The 22,245-nt window shown below is 41.3% G+C and overlaps 1 protein-coding gene across 9 annotated transcripts in view; it reads left to right on the top strand.

The window, feature by feature from the left end:
* Window positions 1-22,245, top strand: part of FANCC (FA complementation group C) — a 279,290-nt gene that overhangs the window by 236,585 nt on the left and 20,460 nt on the right. For all 9 annotated transcript variants that reach the window (XM_032392975.1, XM_032392970.1, XM_032392971.1 and 6 more), the window contains 5 exons: window positions 6,040-6,092; window positions 7,389-7,488; window positions 15,177-15,252; window positions 17,720-17,801; window positions 20,059-20,233. In XM_032392975.1, the coding sequence (XP_032248866.1) occupies window positions 6,040-6,092; window positions 7,389-7,488; window positions 15,177-15,252; window positions 17,720-17,801; window positions 20,059-20,233 (486 nt within the window). The remainder of the gene's footprint in view (window positions 1-6,039; window positions 6,093-7,388; window positions 7,489-15,176; window positions 15,253-17,719; window positions 17,802-20,058; window positions 20,234-22,245) is intronic.

Below are 22,245 nucleotides of genomic sequence, written 5' to 3'. Positions count from 1 at the left end.
GCAGTATTAGCCTCAGTTTGTCATTTATTCTGCAGACTGAAACTTTTCAAAGCAGATAGTCTCGTGTTTTCCTTGACAGAACACACACTGCAAGACTGTAATCCGTAGCTTCAGACCTACCTTAAAAACTGATGTCACCAAAGCAGTGAAAGCCACTTGCTAATTATGCAGGGTTTTTTGACCCTGTTTGGTTTCCCAAGACTGACCAGAATCAGAAGGATATTATGTTTTCCAGTTACCATTCTGTCTGTGGAGCCCAGAAAGCTATTGTTTCTATTCCACATTTGAATGAGAAGTGCGGGCTGGGTGGCACGGTGGCGCTGTGCTTGGCTGCCCTGCTGCATGCCAGGGCTGGGATGTACCCTGGTTCCCATGCCCTTTGATTCAGTCATTCGTTGGCTGACCCCGCATGCCGCCTGCCCCTCGAGCTGGGTCCAGAGAAGCTGCTCCCTCGCCTTCACCAATAGATTTGCCCAGGAAAGAGCAGGGAGGAGAGGGGGAAGGGAGGTGGGGTGCATTTTGTTTTTGTTTATTCAGATTTTGAATCTATTCCCTCCTACCTGAAAGTCTTTGTAGCTCAATTAAAATCATTTCTTTATCTTGTCGAGTATACCTCAGTAAAGCTGAGGAGGGGGGGTGGTAGAGGAATTATTTCTTAATCTAATAAGAGCTTAAGAATAAAAGCATGCAGATACCCCTGATGTGAGATAGGATGTGTTGTTTTCATTCTCCAAAGAGCAATTATAGCCACTTCAAAAAGAAAAACTGCCTTTACACAACATTCCAAGCACAGATCCCCTTTAATAAAAGATTATACTGAAGAATTAACTCCACATCCCAGGTGATGTCAGTTTTCTGTACTTGAATAACTTCTTACAATGTTCTAGGGTTTTCTTTTCCTGCTTTTTCATTAGCAGTCCTTTAAGCATTTCTTTTTTTGAGCTCTTTAATGTGGTGCATGTAATTTAGCAGTGGTCGAATAGGAAAGTGTGGTGATGGCTTACGCTTGTAGCAAAAAGGTGAAGAATCTGCATCTGGGACAGTAGTTGCACTTCCCAGCATCGACCTCTGGGGGGCACCAGACACACACACCCCCTCCCCCGTTCCAGGCATCATCTCTGTAAAGAAAGAGGCCCAGATTGCAAGTGCTGGGGATTCTTACTGTTGGGGATGCAGGACTTTGCAACCGACCAGTCAAATGAAGGGAGAGAGAAAAAACGAAAAACAAAGTGCAGTGTTCGACCTGGGGTTTCAGTGCCACTTAGTGACTGAGCCAAGAAGCAGCAGGAAGCTGAGGGGCTATCTTCCTGCTCAAGCTGCACAAGTTCAGCTCACTGGACAGAGGCCACTGGGCAAGGCTAGAAAGAACTTCAGATTTGGGGGTTCTTGTTCTGCATCCAGAGCTGACATGCCCTGCGTCTTAACGCTCTTGGGGAGCACAGGTAAATTTAAAATACAGAAGTACATTTGGTGCTTAAGTTGTTTTTCTTTTAAGCCCAGAAATGATACATTTATCACTAATTAAACAATAATTGCATTATGGAGTACTGAAAAAAATTGCTTGTAGTATAAACAACATCTGGTAAAGATTAAAAAGAATAATTTTTCCAGGCTCAAATTTGTTGAAAGAAACTTGAGTGTTTTGAAACAAAATAGGTCCTGAAATGTAAAAGGGATATTTACAGTCTTATGTTTAGCATTCTGAAAGCAGAAAAGAAGAAAATGGCATAATAAAACATACGTATTAATAAAGATACTTTACACAATAGATATAAAGGTTTCATATAAGTCGGTATCTTAAAAACCAAATTGCTTTTGAACTCCATAAAAGAGTTTACTATTAGAATGAATCTTCTGGAGAATCCCTTTTTTAAAAGAGGAAAGTTATCTTCTGGTAAATACAGTCACCCTTCAGTTACATACATATATCACCACAGGGGCTCCCGCCCGTCAGGGTTTGGAGGAGTGGGCTGAGTGGGCCGGACTGCTGGCTCCTGCATACGCCGCACACCTGGAGGGCAAGCTTCTCATCAGCCATTTCTTCTTGAAGAGAATGACCGTTCCTGAGTAAAGTATTTAACTCTCTTAAAACAGACCACGAAAGAGAATCTATTCCAGGCTTCCTGAACTTCATCTTCTCTCTTACCTCCAATTTCCCTCTTTATTTTTTAGATAAAAATATCTGTGAAGGATGATAAATGGAAAAGGCTTGAGAACTTTTCTGTTTCCTCACTGCCCTTTTTTCTATGAGGCATTCACTTTTGTCTGTGAATTACCTCGAATCATGGTACAATTTCCCTTTCTGGTTTGTAGTCTCTCTTTTCTTCCCCTCTTCCCCATACTCTATCGAGCACACACAAGGAATCAGAAAATGGTAGAAAAGAGGAAAGATTTCTTCCATGAGAATTCTGTTCTTCCATGTTCTCAGGCCTCTTTCAAGTGACAAGTGGCTTGTAATAATCCTTGATGAATTGGGATGAAAATAACAGATTAGGCATCAAGGGCAGAGAGTGTGCATGGATGTTATTTGTACAGTTGGCCTCTCTCTCACCTTTCCCCCACAACCAACAGGCCAAGAGCACACGGCCACTGCGCATTTCTTCTGTGTTGACTCTGTCTTGCCTCGTTTTGTTGAGGGCTGGGAATAGGCTGTCCTAGGCAGAGAGGAGATAAACGATGCATTTCTGGGTAGCTGTGGGAGACAGGAAGGGGATGCACACCCAACAGAACAATCTGGTCGATAAGAAAAGGAAGCCAGAGTCCGAAGCTCTCCATCATCATCTTCTGTTCATCCTCCGACATTCAGTGAAAGGATTGGGGGTGGTGTGAGGGGAGGGAAGAAGGCAAAACGTGTGTTATTGATGGCCTCTTGGTGACATAGTTTCCCTAGACTTGAAATAATGTGTACATGGAAATCGTTAGGCCAGATGGAGAAGAGCAGAGCTTGAGAAGGAACAGATTTTGGTAGGATGGAGAAAAACAAACAGATGGAACCCAAGAAAGTTTTTCTTTCCCTCATTTTTACAGGAAAGATAATCGCCCAGATTGCAGGGCTTTAGAGCTAGGGTTCGAGGCTCTGGGTTGCAGGGTAGCCCGTGGTGGGCTGTAGGGTCCCATTCTACAAATAAGACAGGGCACAGAGGGGTTAAATGTCTGGCTCTTCCCTCACAAGGATGCTGTAAAGATTTAGGGGAGGGAAATTTATGGCTTCCAAAGAAGCATAAATTAAGACTTTAATTCTATTTGGAGGATTCTCTTGATAAGAAAAGCAGCTTAAGTTTGCTTTTGTGATTTGATGTCACTGGGACACATGCCTGGCCTGTGACCACTCCAGGCTTCATGAGGGGACTCACTGACCCTGAAATTATGTGCTCGGGAAGTGTAAAGAGTCTCATTTGAAAAACCATCAGTAAAGGCTTCGGATGAGAAAGAGCTGTTCACAGCTCTGGGGCAGCAAGGAAGACTGGTTTTTAAATCAAAATCTCTGCCACTGCTGTTTCAGCAAGGTTCTCCTGCCTCTTGGCATCTTATCTGTTGTAAAAGCTAAAAGGGGTTGTAGAAGCAGGCTGAGAGCAAATAAAAGTCTGAAATATTTAGATAGAAGGAAATCTAAGCAGAGAGTCCAATGGCATGGAGAGAGCAGGAGGTTCCACACATTCTGGAGACATTTAAAACATTGGATTGAGTGGTTTTGATAGAAAACACTGCATAAAATAAAAGTATGTCCAAACTCTAGTCCTCTCTTAACAAACTAAGTTAGAACATTCTTGCTTCTCCCCCTTTATTTTCATGGCAGCCTGTTCTACCCATTGGATTATCTTGTCATTGGCGATTTAGAAATCCCTCCCTGTAATCAGTATTTTTTTTAAGATTTTATTTATTTATTTGAGAGAGAGAGCACAAGCAGTGTGAGGGGCAGAGGGAGAAGCAGACACCCTGCTGAGCAGGGAGCCCCATGCAGGGCTTGATCCCAGGACTCCAGGATCATGACCTGAGCCGAAGGCAGACGCTTAACCGACTGAGCCACCCAGGCGCCCCCCCTGTAAATAGTACTGAATGATTTTCTGCTAGCATCAAATTTACATTGTGGCTGTGGATTAGTTAGGCCATTTGGATTGAAAGGAATGGTTCTATTTTACCATTTCTAATTTTGGTTTTCTATCAGTGCATTTTCAGGCTCTGTATGTCTGCTTGTGGGCATGTGACACAAACACTTATTCAGGCATATTGTCCATCTGTGAAAGTTTGAAAAATTTTTGGCAAATCTGATGAATCACTGTAAAACATATAGTTCGCTTTTCTCTTGTTTGATTTTTCCATTATGAATATGTAGAAAGGTTTATGATACTTTCTGGGCATTTATCCAGTGACCTCTTAATAACTGTTATTATTTACAGTGGGTCCGAGACACAGGGAGATTAACTGACTTGCCTGAGATCAAAGCCAAGAAATAATTTGCCTCCCTTCTGTTGAACCATGGTCCTGCCACATTACTTCTTGAGTACATAATGAATTTACCTATGAGAATTTTTAGTTGGTTTCTTTTAAATAAAAATTCACATCAATGAAGGATTAGGGAATGTGGGTTATTCTACTTAAAGAGTAGCAATTTGTAACTTGCAAAGCACAAATCCCTTTCTTCCAGTAATTAAAAGGAAATCTTCCCATCCTTTCAACAAGTGGCAGTGTTTTTGCCTGGAGCGGGCTGGGACAGCCTGTAGTGGCAGGATGTGAACACTAGATGGCACACGTTCAATGTTACAATTCAAAAGGTCAGCGCAGACTGGAAAGTGGAAAAGAAAATCTATGGAGAGAGACTCCATTCTTTCTTCACCATGGCCCAGAAAACTTGCGAGGCAAAGCATATCCTTTCTTCTTCTTTTCTTGCTGAGGGGCTATGAAAAAATGTTTACCAAAGCTGGTCATAGCAAGTGCAGTAGGACTCAAAGAAATGTCCCTTGTAGAGCTTAATCCACTCACATTTTGATGCTACTGTAAAATCTGTTTCAGAACACAAATGGCATTTTCTTTTTTCTTTTTTTTTAAAGATTTTATTTATTTATTTATTTATTTATTTGTCAGACAGAGTGAAAGCACAAGCATGGGGAGCTGCAGGCAGAGGAAGAAGCAGGTTCCCTGCTGAGCAAGGAGCCCGATGAGGGACTCGATCCCAGGACCCTGGGATCATGACCTGAGCTGAAGGCAGACACTTAACGACTGAGCCACCCAGGCATCCCACAAATGGCATTTTCATCTGGCTTAATGTTATGCTTTGAGCTCTGGCTGAGAAGATAGGCAGCCTGGGTCAGGCCCACTGAAGCCCCACCTAGGCCACAGTAGGTCAACTTCTGCAGATTGAAATCATCAAAACCATCACAAAAATATTCACAGAATAAATCACTTTTCTTGTTCAAAATGATGGTATCTATATTTTATTTTCATTAGCCCCTTTTTCATCCTAAATTTAAGCTGTTAAATTCATAGTGCACTAAGATGTGATATTATTTAGTCCAGGATGGTAGTAGTCACTGTTTTCCTCAATAATAATTCTAAATTACTATGTACTCATTGCCTAATAAGGAGGAATGAAAAGATGGCAGGCCCAGACCTGGCCTTGGGGCACTTCTGGGCCATGGGGGGTGGTCAGACACACGGGCAGGTGTAAAACTAGCAACACAGGCAGGCTCTGCCTTTACTACAGCATGCTGGTGAAAGGTATTTTTAAATTTCCCATGATACTTATTGATTCTTTCTCTGGATCATATTGGCCTGTTGGAGAAAATGTAGAACATACAGGAGTATAAAGAGGAAACGAAGCTTGCCCATAATCTCTTTGCTCCTAGAGAACCAGTTTGTGTTTGTAATGCAAGGCTTTTTCCATGCACTCAGCGTTGGTTTTTTTTCCCCAACCCAAAGGGATATGCCTATTTTCTAGACACCGGCAGTTCTAGACAACTCATCTCCCTGATAATAACCAGTCATATGTTATCCATGAAATGCTTCTGATATTTTACTTTCTTTTGGTCTCTTCCTTTACAGCCTGAAGCAGCCTGCCACCCTGCCATATTCAGAATTGTTGATGAAATGTTCAGGTAAATGATGTGCTATTTTTGATAATAATTGATCTAGAAAAGCCAGTTTCCAAATATGAATTAAAAATTTTGTGGTAGTCTCTGGCTATACAATGGGGAAGTTAGTTTCTGATTCTGTCTTACCCCTCTGAGCTATTTGGTAAAACCTAAATATCAGTGTATATTTAAAAGCCAATGCCTAAGAATTAAAAATAACTTTTTTTAAACCATTTAAAGTTCTAATTATAATGGTAGAAAGGCAAAATCGAATTAGATATTAATCATTAACTGTTCATGTAGGACTTTTCTCAGCTCAAAATAAAGCATAGCAGTGTACTCCCTTCACCACATGAGGGCTGACCGATCTTTTTAAAGGAATTTAAAGCTAAGGAAAAACCGAGAAAAAGAAATAAATAATGCCATTCTTAGAGCTGAAAGGCAAAATCAACTATGCATGTTATCCTAAAACACATTAATTTTACAAATATGAGTACTTCTGAGGAAGTTCATTGGATTTACAGGTGAAGAGAGATGAGAGACCACTGGATACCAGGTTGGGTCATGGCTGGCCGTTAGTGGGAACTTGTTACCAAGGGAGGGTTTCCATCCTCTTTCCTGGGTGCTGGCGCTTACTCTCCCCGCCTTCATCCCCCTCGCCCTCAGCAGTAGAGCCTCCAGAGCAGACAGTAACCCTGGGGAAAGGAATTTTTACAACAGCAAATAACCCAGTCCTTGAGTTGGTCTTAACATACCAACTTCAGGCTAAATAAATGAGCACAGGAGTAAGTCAGAATGATGTTTTTAGTTTAAAGCGAGCAAAGTTTGAGTTGATTTGTTTTGTTTCAACATATAGTTAGTTGTATGAAAATGCACAAAAACCAATCCAGGTACAAGGCAGATTTTTCACAGATTCTTTCACCGCTTCTCTGGGTGGATTTGACCAAGGCATTTTACCCCCTTGGGCAGCTCTTTCTCCACTTGAAAAAGCAAAAGGTCTGTTGATTTTGCATGCCTGGGCGTACAATGTGCGAGTATTTCTAAAGAGCACTCAGGCCTATGTGGAAGGGATATGCAGTGCTTAATAATTTAAAAACCAAGAAAGGAAGCTCCGCCGATTGCTATTTTAATGAAAGTATTTAGAAAAGGAGTGACAGATTTCTCCTACTTTCACACGAGGACTGAAATCTGATGAGCTAAGATACTGCTGAAGCTTATGGCACAAAAAGAACGTTTCCACTCTTTCCTTTTACAATTCAGGCTCACGTGTTTGCCAGATTAATCATTATGTGTGTTGTAATCTGGCTTTGCATTGCTCAGGTGTGCACTCCTGGAAACCGACGGAGCCCCAGAAGTACTAGCCGCTCTTCAAGTGTTTACACGGTGCTTTGTGGAAGCTCTGGAAAAAAAAAACAAGCAGGTTTGTTATATTGCATATATTACTCATTACCTCAAAGACAAAAAAGGCTGTTAAGAGTATCTAGCTAATCACCAGGAAGGAGCACTTTATTTTTAGTAATTTTGATAAACTGTTTTGCTTATGAAGAAAGCTTCCAAATGAATGCCCCAGCAAAGGTAAAACCATTTTAGTTGAAAATAAATCAGGATAGTTTCTGTCTGCCCTGTGCCCTGGTACCCAGAAGCATTTACCTGCTCTTGTGTAAGAGAACTCTCACGCCAGCACGTGCCACCCTGGAGGAGGCATTTTCCGGTGCCTGTGTTGCATGCTGTCTGCCATGCGGGCCTCCGCCCTGCCCAGGCATTCTGGAATCTATATGGCAGGTGCTAAGAAGGAATGCCACATATTACAAAGGAGTGCTGGGCATTCTTAATTATTAGAGTTTCCTTGCCTAGCTAGGAGAGACCCAAATGTGAATTGGGTTCCAGGAGAGAAAGGAGCCAGTAAAAGTGACAAGGAGAGATTTGAATCATTGTAGAGAAGCAGCTAGGAGTGGCAGTGACCAAGAAGTGCGGGTTGGACACAATCAGCGAGCGAGAAGCCAGGCGTGAGGGCTGTAGGAAGACTTGTACTGTGGGGCCCCATCAGCAGAAGCCAGACAACCCCTACCAAGGGCCGGGGACTGATTAGAGGGACCTTGTGAAACAGGAAGCGTTCCTACCAGAGCTTTCACTGTCGGGCACTTTAACTGACCTATACTATGTGTGGGGCCTTGCCTGTCCGGGCGCCTGGGTCCACTGCAGCTTCCCAAGAGGTAGGCCATGGTCCCTCACCATGCTTTCCACAGCCTGACTGAAGAGAGCAGTGCTGTGTGACTGTTACCTGCTACAATCCCATACACCCCTACACCGAAGAAATCTCTCAGGTTTTAGCAGATGTTTCCGCTTTTTAAGGCAATCATAAATATTTATGATGTGTTTTCTCCCATCCTTTTTCCCTAGGGAGGTTAAATAGACTGTAGCAAACCACGTTTCAGTGGTACCCAGCCTGGAATTCAGGAGGAGAGCTCTGCTGAAAGGCATTGGTTGGCCCTCACACCCATTTTGAGGCATAACTGTAAATATCTTTTATCCTCCCTTGTGCATTTTTTGTATTCCCAGTTAGGAACCAGCCTCTAGAAAACCTGCCCCCTTGACTCCTGAACAACACCTAGGCTGGGGCTGAAGACACTGGTGAAAGCATTAGCTTCAGTGTGTTTTTCTTATCAGCCTTGCCTTGGGCACTGCGGATTCGGACTGGAGTTGCGGTTGCTTTTAAGTCATTTGTCTATTCTTATTTTTTTTTATTGAGGTCTAATTAACAAATACCAGGTTCAAGTATACAACATAATGATTCAATATTTGTATATATTGTGAAATGTTAGAGTAAGTCTAGTTAACATCTGTCACCACAAAGTCACAAAATTTTTTTTCTTGTAGTGAGAACTATTAAGATCTACTCTCTTAGCAGATTTTGGATATGCAATACAGTGTTATTAACTGTAGTCACTATGCTGTATGTTACATCCATGAGACTTATTTATTTTATAACTGGACGTGTTTGTACCTTTTGATCCCCTTCACTCATTTCTCCCACTCCCCAGCCTGCCTCTGGCAACCACCAATCTGTTCTCTGTATCTGTGAGCTCAAGGGGTGTTTTGCTTTGTTTTGTTTTTTGATTCTACATATAAGTGATATCATATGGTATTTATCTTTCTCTGTCTGACTTATTTCACTTAGCATAATGCCCTCAAGTTCCATCCATGTTGTTGCAAATGGCAAGATAGCACTTTTTTTAACAGCTGAGTAATAGTCCATTGTATATACATAGACCGCATTTTCTTTATCCATTCATCTATCGGTGGACACTTAGGTTGTTTTCATGTCATTGCTACTGTAAACAATGCTACAGTGAACATAGGGGGTATAGTTAGTTAACCATCTTTTTGAGTTAGTGTTTTCATTTTCATTGGGTAAATACCCAGTAGTGGGATACTGGATCATTTGGTAGTTCTATTTTTAATTTTTCAAGGAACCTCCATACTGCTTTCCAGAGTGTCTGCACCAATTTACATTCCCACCAACAGTGCACTAGGGTTCCTTTTTCTCCATATCCTTGCCAACACTTGTTATTTCTTGTCTTTTTGATATTAGCTCTTCTAACGGATGTGAAGCGATTCCTTGTTGTGGTTTTGATCTGTATTTCCCTGATGATGAGTGACGTTGAACACCTTTTCATGTACCTGTTGGCCATCTGTAGGTCTTCTTTGGAAAAATGTCTATTCATATTTTCTGCCCATTTTTTTAATCAGATTTTTTTTGTATTGAATTTTAATGAATTCTTTATATATTTTGGATATTAACCCCTTATCAGATATATGATTTGCAAATATTTTCTCCTATTCGGTAGTTGCCTTTTCATTCTGTTGATGGTTTCTTTTGCTGTACAGAAGCTCTTTAGTTTGATGTAGTTCACTTACTTAGTTTCACTTTGGTTCTCTTTGCTTTTGGAATCAGATACAAAAATCATCACCAAGACCATTGTTGAGGAACTTCCCACCTGTGTTTTCTTCTAGGAGTTTTATGGTTTCATTCTATTTTCAATCTATTTTGAGTTTATTTTTTGTATATGTTGTTAAGATAGTGGTCCAGTTTCATTCTTTTACATGTGGCTGTCCAGTTTTCCCAGCACCATTAATTGTAGAAACTGTCCTTTCCCCTTTGTATATTCTTGGCTCCTTGACCATGTATGTGTGGGTTTATTTCTGGGCTCTCTGTTCTGTTGATCTGTGGGTCAGTTTTTATGCCAGTACAATACTGTTCTGATTACTATAGGTTTATAATAAGGTTTGAAATCAGAGGGTATGCTGACTCTAGCTTTGTTCTTCTTTCTCAAGATTGCTTTGGCTGTTCAGGGTCTTTCGTGGTTCCATACAGATTTTAAGATTGTTTGTTCTATTTCTGTTGCTTTTCTTTTCTTTTTTTTCTATTTTTGTTGCTTTCCTTTTAGAATATTACCCTGCTTAGGCTACACTGGTCTGGCGGTATGGAGGGGTACACACTGAGTCCCAGTGGAAAGCAAGGCAGGGATCCAAAAAAGAAAGAAGAATTCATTGCCCTAACTTTGGTCTCAGAATAAGAGGGCAGTAACCTCTTATCTTTGCACAGGCCTTCATATACATATATTACGTCATTCCTCTTTGTAGGGCTATTCCTGATTGCCTGCCTTTTTAATTGACGGCCATTTCTCATCATTGATCTCCTGCCTTCTTGAGTGCCCATTTTTAGATTACTCATAATCCTTTTTTTTTTTTTTTTAAAGATTTTATTTATTTATTTGAGACAGAATGAGAGAGAGCACATGAGAGGGGGGGAGGGTCAGAGGGAGAAGCAGGCTCCCTGCCGAGCAGGGAGCCCGATGCGGGACTCGATCCAGGGACTCCAGGATCGTGACCTGAGCCGAAGGCAGTCGCTTAACCAACTGAGCCACCCAGGCGCCCAGATTACTCATAATCCTTAATGCATAACACCCTGTGTCCTGTGTGATCCATGCATAACACTCTTTCCTTTCTGTGTTTTATTCATTCATTCATGCATTTATTCTTTTTTTAAATTTTTTTTTAAAGATTTTATTTATTTGACAGAGACAGAGATAGCGAGAGCAAGAACACAAGCAGGGGGAGTGGGAGGGGGAGAAGCAGGCTTCCAGCCGAGCAGGGAGCCCGATGTGGGACTTGATCCCAGGACTCTGGGATCATGACCTGAGCCGAAGGCAGACGCTTAACGACTGAGCCACCCAAGCGCCCGTCATGCATTTATTCTTAATAAAACGAATATTTATGAATCTGATATTCAAATGAGACCTGGACTGGTAACAATAATTTACATGTATCCGTATAGCCTGTCTCTGTCTTACAGCCTTGCCTGTCTCCCCCATGTAGCCACTGTTCTGAGTTTATGTTTATCATTCCTTTGCTTTTCCTGAAAATAATGTAATCACATATATGGGATTTCCTAAACCATGTTTTCTTTACTTTTTTGCACTTCATAAAACAAACAACAAACAAGAGTAGCATACTGTGTGCAGTCTTTTGAGCCTTGCTTTTCCCACTCACCAAGATTGCTCTATGTCGTGTGTGGCCACGGTGGGGTGTTGCTGTATAGCACTCTGTTGGGACAGTGGTGGTAGGCCTCTGGGTTGTTTCCAGATTTTGTTTTCGTTTAGAGATAGGGTTGCCCTGAACATTCTGGGATATATATATATAGGAGTGGAAGTGCTGGTTATTAGGTATGCAAAGATTTAGCTTCTGTAGATACTGCCAAATTGTTTTCATATGTGGATGTACCAATTTATATTCCCCCCAACAGTTTATGAGAAATCCCATTCATCCACATTCTTTCCCATTGTCAGAAATATTTATCTTCAGTGCTTCGCATTCTCTTTTTATCCTTTCCTCTCACCCTTGTTGTATTTGGCAAGCACGGTGCAGTTCCATCAATGTGCCCAGTTGGACCAGTGTTGCCACAACAAGCCACTTTTTCTAAACTTGCCTAATGGCTTAGTACAAACAGCAAATCGGTTCAGGTTCTGGTTCCAGCAATGGCAGAGTCCAATAATAGACTAAATCTCCTAATGAAAATTATAAACTCTGAGCAAAATATGCTTAAAAACTATTTGAAGGTACTAGAGAGCCACTAAAAAAGCACATAGAAACTGGAGGAGATTTAAGCCTTGAAAAAGGAAACCACATTGGGATTTCTGCTAACCGTCTCCTTAGGTCTCTCATGTGAGGAGTGGGAGGGGGTTTTGTGGGGTCACAGGTGCCCAGAACTGAAGGCACAATCTGCTGGACTTGAGGTGTCATAAGACAGGGCTGTGAGCTGCCAGAGAAACAAAAAATAAATAAATGGGACAAAAGAAAACTAACATCAAAAGGTAGACTTAAACCCAAACATACTAACAGGCACATTAATTATAAAAATTAAATAAAAATTAGCTAAATATGCTAGTAAAAAGGCACAAATGTCAAATTGGATAAACTAAGATCCAACTGTATGTTGTTTTCAAGAGACCCATTCTAATTATAAAGACACAGATAGAGTAAAGTAAAAGAAAGGAAAGATAGGCTATACAAGTAATCATCACAGAAATTTGGTACGGCGCTATTAGCAGCAGATGGCGTAGACTTGAGGACAGGGTATGACAAGAGATAAAGAGGGACATTTTATAATGGTACGATGGTCAGGTCATCAGGAGAAATACCAATTATAGATGGATATGTGCCTAATAAGAGAGTTCCAAAATACATGAAGCAAAAATTGACAGAAGTAAAGAGAGAAAGACAAATGCACAGTTACATACTTAAGGGGCATCTGGGTGGCGCTGTCAGTTGGGTGTCCAGCTCTTGGTTTCGGCTCAGGTCCTGATCTTGGGGTCCTGAGATAGGGCCTGCTTCAGCTCCGTATTGAGCATGGAGTCTGGTTTCCCTCTCCCTCCACCCTGCGCCCCCACGCTCTCTCTTTACCCCCCCAAAATAAATAAATCTTTAAAAAAATAAAATAATACTTAGATGTAAATTTAATAAAAGATATATAAGACCTCTACACTGAAAACTACAGAACATTGCTTTAAGAAACTTAAATATGTGAAGAGAGAACCCATAAAATTCCAGAACAATAGCCAGAACAGTTCTGAAAAACAAATGCAAAAAAAAAGACAAACCCCAGCAGACGCATACTACCTGATTTCAAGACTTTAAGCTACAGTAATCAAGACCGTGAGGTATCAGCAAAAGGATAGATAGATTGGTAGAACTGAAGAGTGAAGAGTCCAGAAATATATATCCATATAGTTCATACATTATATATATATGTGTGTGTGTGTGTGTGTGTGTGTGTGTGTGTGTGTATGGTCAGTTGGTCGTTGACAGAGACACCAAGGCAATTCAATGGGGAAAGGAACGTTTTGAACAGATGTGCTGAAACAGCTGGATATCTATATGGCAAAAAATGAACCTCTGCCTCACAAAATACAAAAATTAATTAGAGATAGATCACAGACTTCAACGTAAATGCTAAAACTATAAAGCTCCTAGAAGAAAACATAGGAGAATATCTTTTTTTTACATTGGAACAATCTAAGATTTCTTACAATGGATGCAAAAAAAGCATAAACCATACAAGAAAAATTGGGTAAATTATAGATTTCATCAGAATGAAAAGCTTCTTTTCTTTGGTAGATTCGTTAAGAAAGTGAAAAGGCAAGCCACCACATGAGAGAAAATATTTTCAATACATATGTTTGACAGAGAACTTGTGTCTGATCTCTTACTCTTACTCCCTAAGAATATAGGGATATATAAAGATCTCTTACTCCCTAAGAAACAACTCAGGTTTTTTTTAATGTAGAAAAGAAACGAATACACACTTCAAAAAAGATACATAAGTTGGCACTAAACACATGAAAATTGTTCAACATCATTTGCTGTCAAGAAGATGCATAGTAAACGCATAAAGAGGTGACATTTCATACCCACTGGAATGGCTGAAATTAGTAAGATTGGCAATATCAAATGTTTGCTGTGTGGAGCAACTGGAATTCTCATAAATTGCTGGTGGGAATGTGAGATGGTACAACCATTTTGGAAAACTACATGGCATTTTTTTAATAAAGTTAAACAGGCATCTACTCAGTAATTCTTCTCCTGTGCTATTTACCCAAGAAAAATGAAAACACATGTCCACAAAAAGACATAAATATGAATGTTAATTTGACACTTTTTTCATAGTAGCCCCAAACTGGAAACAACCCAAATACCCATCAATAGGGGAATGAATAAACATTATGGTATATTCATACAATGATTATTTCAAGCAATAAGAAAAGACTGGAAGAACGAACTACTCAACAAGCAGAGTAACATGGAAGAATCTAAAAAAAAAAAAATATGTTGAGCCAAATTAGACACAAAAGAATACAAACTCTATGATTCTATTCATATGAAATCCAAGAATAAGCAAAATGAAACTCTTGTGGAAATCAAAATATTGGTTGCTGGGGAGTGGTGGAACCACAAATGAAGTTTTTGGGGTGACAGAAATGTTCTCTGTTTTGACTGGGATGATGGTCACATGGATTTACAGATTTACCAAAACTCTTCAAAGCCCGAGCACTTCACTGTTTCTAGATTTTCCTTTAATTTCTTACAAACATACTTCAAAGCCACTCTGCCTTCAGAGGGCATAAATAACTATAGCGCTTTGGTCCTCAAAGTGTTGCAAGCACCATTGTTGTTTCATGCTTTTTTTGTTGTTAAAAAACCATGCTGGAATACCTAACATCTCACAACCGCCTTGGAAACTCTCACTTAAATAGGAGATTTATGTGCATAATTGGGTTCATGTGAGGTAAAGAACTGCTATGAAGACATCAGGAACATAACTTCATTTTTCTTAAGCCCCAGAAGGTGATTTCAAAAGGTTCATTTTTCTGGTACGTATTTACAAGGTTATTGGAAGCATTTTTTAAAAAATAAATGTTTAAGAAAACATTCTGACCATGTTAGTACTAGTAGGTCTTTTTGGGGTAGATGATGCAAGATTTTGTTCTTTCTTAATATCCCTTTCAACCGTAATGTCCATGTGTTTTTGAATTTTTTATTCTCTTGTAGCTGAAGTTTACATTCAAGACCTACTTTCCTTATGCTTCTCCATCTCTTGTAATGGTGCTGCTCCAACACCCGAAAGGTACGTGAAAGTTGATTCTACCCATATTAAAATAATTTCTGAGAAAGAACACTGACAAATAATGACCCTTCCCTACCAGTCCCTTATGTATAAAACAGGGGAGACGGACTCAGTCATCTCTAACATCCCTTTAAATTCTCGGGGTCTCACATTCTGTGGGATTTTGAAATGAGAATTTTCTGGACTTACCAGTTATCACTTACCAAAAGAAAGAAAAAAAGTGGACTCTCGTTAAGTTTTGATAGTCTGCTCCGGATAACACGGGCTTCTACTGGTGCTGGCCAGATCCACCTGAATGCCAGGATCAGGCCAAGACTTGGCTGAGGAAGATTAAAACAGTATGTTTATTTGTATTTCATTCTTTCCACTCTGTGCCCCTTGTTGCAGAAGGAAAGATAAAATGATGAACAAAGCCTAGGAAATTTAGGGGAAATTTCTCCTAACCGAGCCAAGGGAAGAAGACTTTTGAAAGGATTCAGTAAGTGTATTGGATCATGGCCTTCTCTGGTCTCATTTGCCAGCCTTCCATTGGCCACATCCAGTTGGGGAAGTGATGATTCCATCCTTACTGGAGTTGACCTGTTGGCGTGTGTAGGAACTTGTGTTTAGGCAACGTTTCAGGCATAGAGAATAAAGGCATCCTTCCCCGTGGCAGCCTGGCATCTGAGGGAAAGGCAGCACACGGACGCAGCGTGGCCTGTGCCAGAGAAGAAGGCATTTTAAGTGTGGAAGGAAAAAGAAGAGGGAAAGAGCCGGTAGTATTTCCTTTTTATGCTATTTTTACTTGCATTTTTCCTGAGACTTGAATAAGTTGATTCATTCAAGGAAAGTAGATGATTCAAAGTTTCAGAGCATTTTACAAAATCCAGTTCTTTTTCCTTTTTCTAAAAGATGTAGGTTCTCACCCAAAGTGACCCATCTGACCCTGTCCTCTCAGGTGCTGGCAGTAGAGGTGGTAATGAGGCTAGCGGGACCTGGGGTCAACAGTGTTGTGAAACTTACCCTGTGGGAACACAACGGGAAAACTTTGATAACGAGACAGAAAAGTCAGCATTTCTCTTTCTAGGGGTACACTTTACAGCTTAGGTCAGATTAGCAAAGCCTGAGGTCAGCCAAAGCTGAATGAGCTCCAGAAAAAATACCGGAGTTGTTATTTTTTAAGTTGGGAAATCTATAAACAAAAGACTAAGGTGATACCTTGGGCATGAAGTCAGCCATTTACCTTTTCCTTTATGTGACTGTCCTAGATTTATGTCCAAAAATAAATAAGTGAATTTTAGCAGGAGTTCCTCCTATTCTGCTTTTCAGCATACTACTTTTGGAAAAAAATGAATGTTAAGTTCACAAATTGAAGTATTTTTTTAAGACTTTATTTATCTGAGACAGAGAAAGAAAGAACACAAGGAGGAGCAGAGGGAGAAGCAGACTCCCTGCTGAGCAGGGAGCGCGATGTGGGGCTCGATCCCAGGACCCTGAGATCATGACCTGAGCCGAAGGCAGATGCTTAACCGACTGAGCCACCCAGGTGCCCCTGAAGTATTTTTTAATAGTAGAATCTTCTATTCATCAGAAATTGATTTTGTGTCCACTGTAAAGTCCTGTGAGGCATAAAAGATAGATCACTTACAAGCCCTGACTATCCAAGAGCTACAGTAGGGGGGGACATAAAATAAGTATCTAAATAATTAATACAAAGAAGAAAATGAAACATACCTTCAAAGGCTACAAATCAAGAGTTAATGGGCATTTCAGAGGAGGGAAAGATAATGTACGAGCCTATAACCCGTGACATTTGTGGGGTCGTTAGCAGTGCTTACCCTGTTGCTTACATTATCTTCTGATGTATTTAATTACAGAGCCTATCACTGCATGGAAATGTGGTAACTTTGTCAGATGTTGTGTAGAACTGCAGATACATACGTGTTCAGATGTGTCTAAAACCATGGGATAATTATGAAACCAGAAAAACTAACTCAAGAAAGGACATTTGTTTGTATGATATCTGTGTATTATTTTCCTGGCCTTTCCTTTAAACCTGAAATCATATTCTGAATTCATCACAGTCATAGAAAAACAGTTGGGCAACCTATTCTTAGTTCCCTGTTGACTTTTATTACCATCTTCATGTACTTTGAAATCATGAATTGTCAGTGATGGGGAGGGTAGAAAAGAAAAAAACCTGGGGTATCTGCAACATAACATTTCCAGTCCTAGGGCAGGCTGCAGTTTGTCTCCTTCCATATTCCTGAGTTAAAGAGCCTTTGAAGTTTAGTTCTGTGTAACACTGAGGATCTTCCCAGGCCTAAGGGATGGATATCGACTGGGAACAGCATGAGACCAGTGGTATGGGTCCCATGGACCAGGAAAAACAAGGCATTTTTCCAAAGCTCTTCTGGTCTTAGCAGCAGATGATCCTGATAGGTTTGACTTTTCTTCAGTTCCCTCTGGTCTGTCTCTCTACCCACAGAGATCCCACAAGAACTGTGGCACCAGCCACTGAAACATATTTCTGAAATGCTCAGAGAAATAGTTGAAGACCAGACTCACGGGTAAGCAAATCCTGACGACTCATAGGTCTGCGTCACAGTGGTTTCTCTTGATCCTGATCGTCCCTTTATGGAGGGCTGACGGGGGATGGCCTTTACTGGTCTGTGACCATCCCCAAACAGGTAAGCACTTTGCTGAGTGAGAAGTAGAGGAAGCACATAGCGAGCTGCATGTATCGCTCAGAATCAACAGATACGTATGTAAATACCTTGTATAGAAACTGTCCTGAATAATGGCCGGTATTGGATTTTGAAATATATAAGCATAACAATAAGAAAAATAAAAGCAGTGCCCGCATGCCACCCCACCCCCCCAGCCATGCAGAAGGAGAAGGGTGGTGCCCTCTGGGTCCCTTGGTCTTCTCCTTCCTCTTACTCTCTACGGAAGCAAATTCTAACCTTCTCCTGCACAGTAGGATAAAATGCCCCTTTTCCTCCTCTTTTTAATAAATATTTTTCTAAAGTTAGAAAATCCATTCTAATATAAATTAATTTCTAACATGATATTAAATACCCTCTCATATACATTATTTTCCTAAAAGCAATCACATTTAGGCTTTTAGTTCTTTGTGACATAACACCCTTCAGCTTCCTCTTGACTTACTTTTTTGTAGAGTACAAATATTTTATTTGTTGTCTATACTAACCTACTAAGACTGTCTTTATTTGTTCCTTTTGCCACTATTCCCTCTTGAAATTCTCTGTAATCTCCTCACTGAGCCATCACATATTCCACTTGGTCCTCCTTATGTTCATGATCACTGATGAAGGCTTTGTGCCGGTTACTCACCTACCCCTCCCCAACAAGATTCGTACCAATAAATGAGACAAAAAGAACTAGCAGCCAAGCGGGAATCAGAGTATTGGACTCACTGACGACCTGTAACACCGTCAGCCTCATGTGCATCCTTTCAGATTGTCTCTGTTGCAGAGCAGGACCTAGACCCAAAACTTCACAGTACTCCTACTTAACCTAGATCTGCCTTAATTAGATTTCAGGGTCCACCTGCAGGGAGGAGTGGGTGAGCAGGTTTAGATGCTTTCTCAGCCGGCCACTGGGACTGCCTCACATACTTAGTTATTGGTAGAAAACAGCAAGAAGGACCAGGCCCATTTGTGCAAGGCAAGCTCTGAGCTCTGATCCAGGTGTGATGCCCATCTGTGAGTAGGGAGCGTGAGAGAGCCCTGGTGCTCAGCTTATAGTGAGGTCTGTAGGGGAGAAACCCTGTGGAGCTTGTCCTTTGCTTTTGAGACATCATAACCCAGCCGACCACTGATGCGGCCCACAGAGCACCTCTTCTCCCTCCTGTGGGACAAATAAGATTAATACCCTCCTTTTTTCTTTTCTCTCCACTGTTCCAGAAGCTAGATTTCAAAACATTTAATCACTTAGACCCAGATCAAACCAAGAGAGTCCTAGAACTCTCCTGTTCCAGGAGCTTCCCCGGTTCAGAAGGAAAGTTCTGATCTAACTTGATCTCAGGGCAGACTGCTCCATTTTCTCCAGGGGAGATATTAAGCTGCTGACACTGTCACTGTGCATATTAATGGATCCTTTCCTTGACTGGAGTCTTCCCTTTAAACAACCAGCACACCTCTCAGTTCCCAGCATGACAGAAGGATAGCTTCACAAAAGCTTCTAGCTTTTCAGCTTGGACATATACGTGATGACAGGAAAGAATACAGTATGCAGCCCATTAAAAATTCATAATTACTAGAATACTGACCAGAACCTTGTGTTTTGTCAGAAGGAAACCGTGCATGTTTCTGTCTGCATCCCTTCTCTGGTCTCCATCTGGACCCCCGGGAGCCCCCTCATTTCTTGCTATGGAGCTCTCTGGGTGGCTGCGTAATGGCTGGGGGGCCCCACTTTCCACGGCAGCCCAGCTGTGCAGGCCAGGCAGAAAGCGAAGGGGTGCCTGCAGGTTCTCATCTTGTAGCATTCCTATTGGTCATGGTCCAGAATCTTTCTTTGTCAAAGTCCTGTACTCACTCATGGTCCTTGGATATAAAGATTTAAATGTCTGAAGTCCTCAGGGCACATGGGGTTTTGAAAGACCTGCCTTTGATGGCCCTGTGATGAATTCAGCATGGCATAGTGAGCTACTTTTCTGGGTCTAACTTGTATTCCTTGCAAGTTGTACTTCAGTGCATAAGAACAATTCAAGCCAACCATTTGCAAACATTACAGTTGCTTTAAGAACCAAAAAGAGAAAGAAATCAAGTTGCTGGGCTGCCATGTGTTTTGATTCTGTTCCAGGTCCTACGGAGGCCCCTTTGAGTGCTGGTTTTTGTTCATTCACTTTGGAGGATGGGCTGATATCGCGGCTGAGCAGTTAGTGATGTCAGAAGCTGAACCCCCTGAGGCCCTGCTGTGGCTCTTGGCATTCAGCTACAGCCCACGTGACGGGAGTCTGCAGAGAACACAGACCATGGTGGGTGGCAGGGCCCACTCTGTGTGGTGCTCCGGGTCCATCTCGGGATCAGAAAGGATGCTGCAGGAAGGGGCCCTGTAGTGGGTTTGGCTTCCACTAACCCCCAGGCACCTAAGCACTGAGTGTTCACTGTGTTCATTGTGGAAGCATGTTGATGTCCACCCAGATAAGTGAGTGGACGGCTGCTGGGTTTGTGGTCGGAGACGTCTTCTTGCCTCACAGAGTTGAGTGGAGACAGGGGCCTGCCACTCTGCTTTCCCAGGAAGCATGGAGGAGATGAGGCATAGCCCTTCTGTCCCCCACATTGTTTTATCTGTTCTTGCTCAGCTGCCACCTCTGCCCTCATTTACAGACGCTCCTGGCCCAGGGGCCACGTCCTCTAGCATTTGCTATGCGGAGTCTGACTGCTCTTCTGAGGAGCACTGTCCTCTCTCTGATCAGCAGCCCGGCCTGTCTTGACTTACTGCTTTCTTGGCTCAGTCAACAGATCCTCACATTACCAGCTTTGTTTAGAACTCTTACTAAAGTAATCTGATATTAACCCCTTAGCTTCTGAAAAAGGACTTGGGCATTCCATAAATAACAGAGCCGCTAAGTACTAGACTGACTGTCTATGGCAAAGAGAGTTGTTATTTTATGTGGAGTATAATGATTACAGGAAGCAGTGCTTTGATTAAAGGCATTGGCGCCTCCCTTGCAGACATTTATTTGTTGGTTTTTAAAACTTTAACTAAAGCTAGAACTTTTTGCTAATTTTAATAATTAAAGGGAGCAGGTTTCTTTATGTAGAAAGGAGTGCTCCTTTTTGCTTGATGTTTCCCATTGTTGGAAAAAAGCGGACTAGTACAGATATGTCTGTATATTTTACTTGTTTAAAGGCTTGCATGGTAGAGGAAAAAAAGAGTTTTGGATTTTAAAAAGTGGAAATTTGGTGATTATTTCGGATCAAAAATAGAACATTTTAAGAAATTATCATAATCCACATATGTATTTGAGGGTTAGTATATGATTAAAAAGAAAGCCTTCTATTTCCCTTTTAAAATATCAAACTAATTAAGGGAAATCCTAATCCTAATTAAGGGAAATCCTTATTTTTAATGATAGTAGTAGTTAAAATGCATGTAGCACTTGCATGTATGATTTCCAAAGCCCTGTTATATATACTTTGATTGTTTATAAGTTAAGTAGGTAGGTTATGTGTTAAATTCTATATCGATCATAGAAACCAACAGAGGTTCACTTTTGAACTATAGAGAAATAAGTTGTCCCCCCCAAAAATGTAAGTTCTAGAAAGTTCTGCATTGGCATGTCTTTCTAATACTTAACTTGGTCTTTTTTTTTTTTTTTTTAATAAAACCTGTGCATAGTTCTTACTCCAGGGATGCTTAGGCATACTGGATAAAAATAGATTACCTTGGGGCACCTGGGTGGCTCAGTTGGTTGGGCATCTGCCTTCAGCTCGGGTCATGATCTCGGGGTCCTGGAATCGAGCCCCACATCAGGCTCCCTGCTCGGCAGGGAGTCTGCTTCTCCCTCTCCCTCTGACCCTCCCCACAGCTCATGCTCTCTTGCTTTCTCTCAAATAAATAAATAAAATCTTTAAAAAAATTAGATTAGCTCACTCAGAGTAGTTTAGCACCAGCATGTTCACTTCCTTCTTAGCTATCCTGTCAGAGGTGGCTATTCGTCTTGTGATTGAAGCCACACTCCATGTTTGTGATCCCAAAGCTTCTTTCTTCCTCCTTGGTGCCCTACCCGAGGCGCTGGTGTGTGTGACATCCTGAGAAGCAAGTGGGCCCAGTTTTCCTAGTTTAACTAGTAAGACATGCCTCTCGTTCTCCTGGGTTTTTTGAGCTTTAATCCCTTTGATGGTCTGTTGGGTGACTTGAGAAACGAACTGTGAGCTGCCTTTGAACGTGTGATTATGGGGAGATTTGAATGAGCCTGACAGCATCTGTGCCTTTTCCCCAAAAGGTGTCATTAAATCCAGTTAATCGCTCAGCCCTGATAGC

This window comes from Phoca vitulina, unplaced genomic scaffold (assembly GCF_004348235.1).
Source record: "Phoca vitulina isolate PV1807 unplaced genomic scaffold, GSC_HSeal_1.0 scaffold70, whole genome shotgun sequence".
In the NCBI taxonomy this organism is placed as follows: Eukaryota; Metazoa; Chordata; class Mammalia; order Carnivora; family Phocidae; genus Phoca; species Phoca vitulina.
Note: the sequence above shows the minus strand (reverse complement) of the source record. Positions and strands in the feature narration are given on the sequence as shown.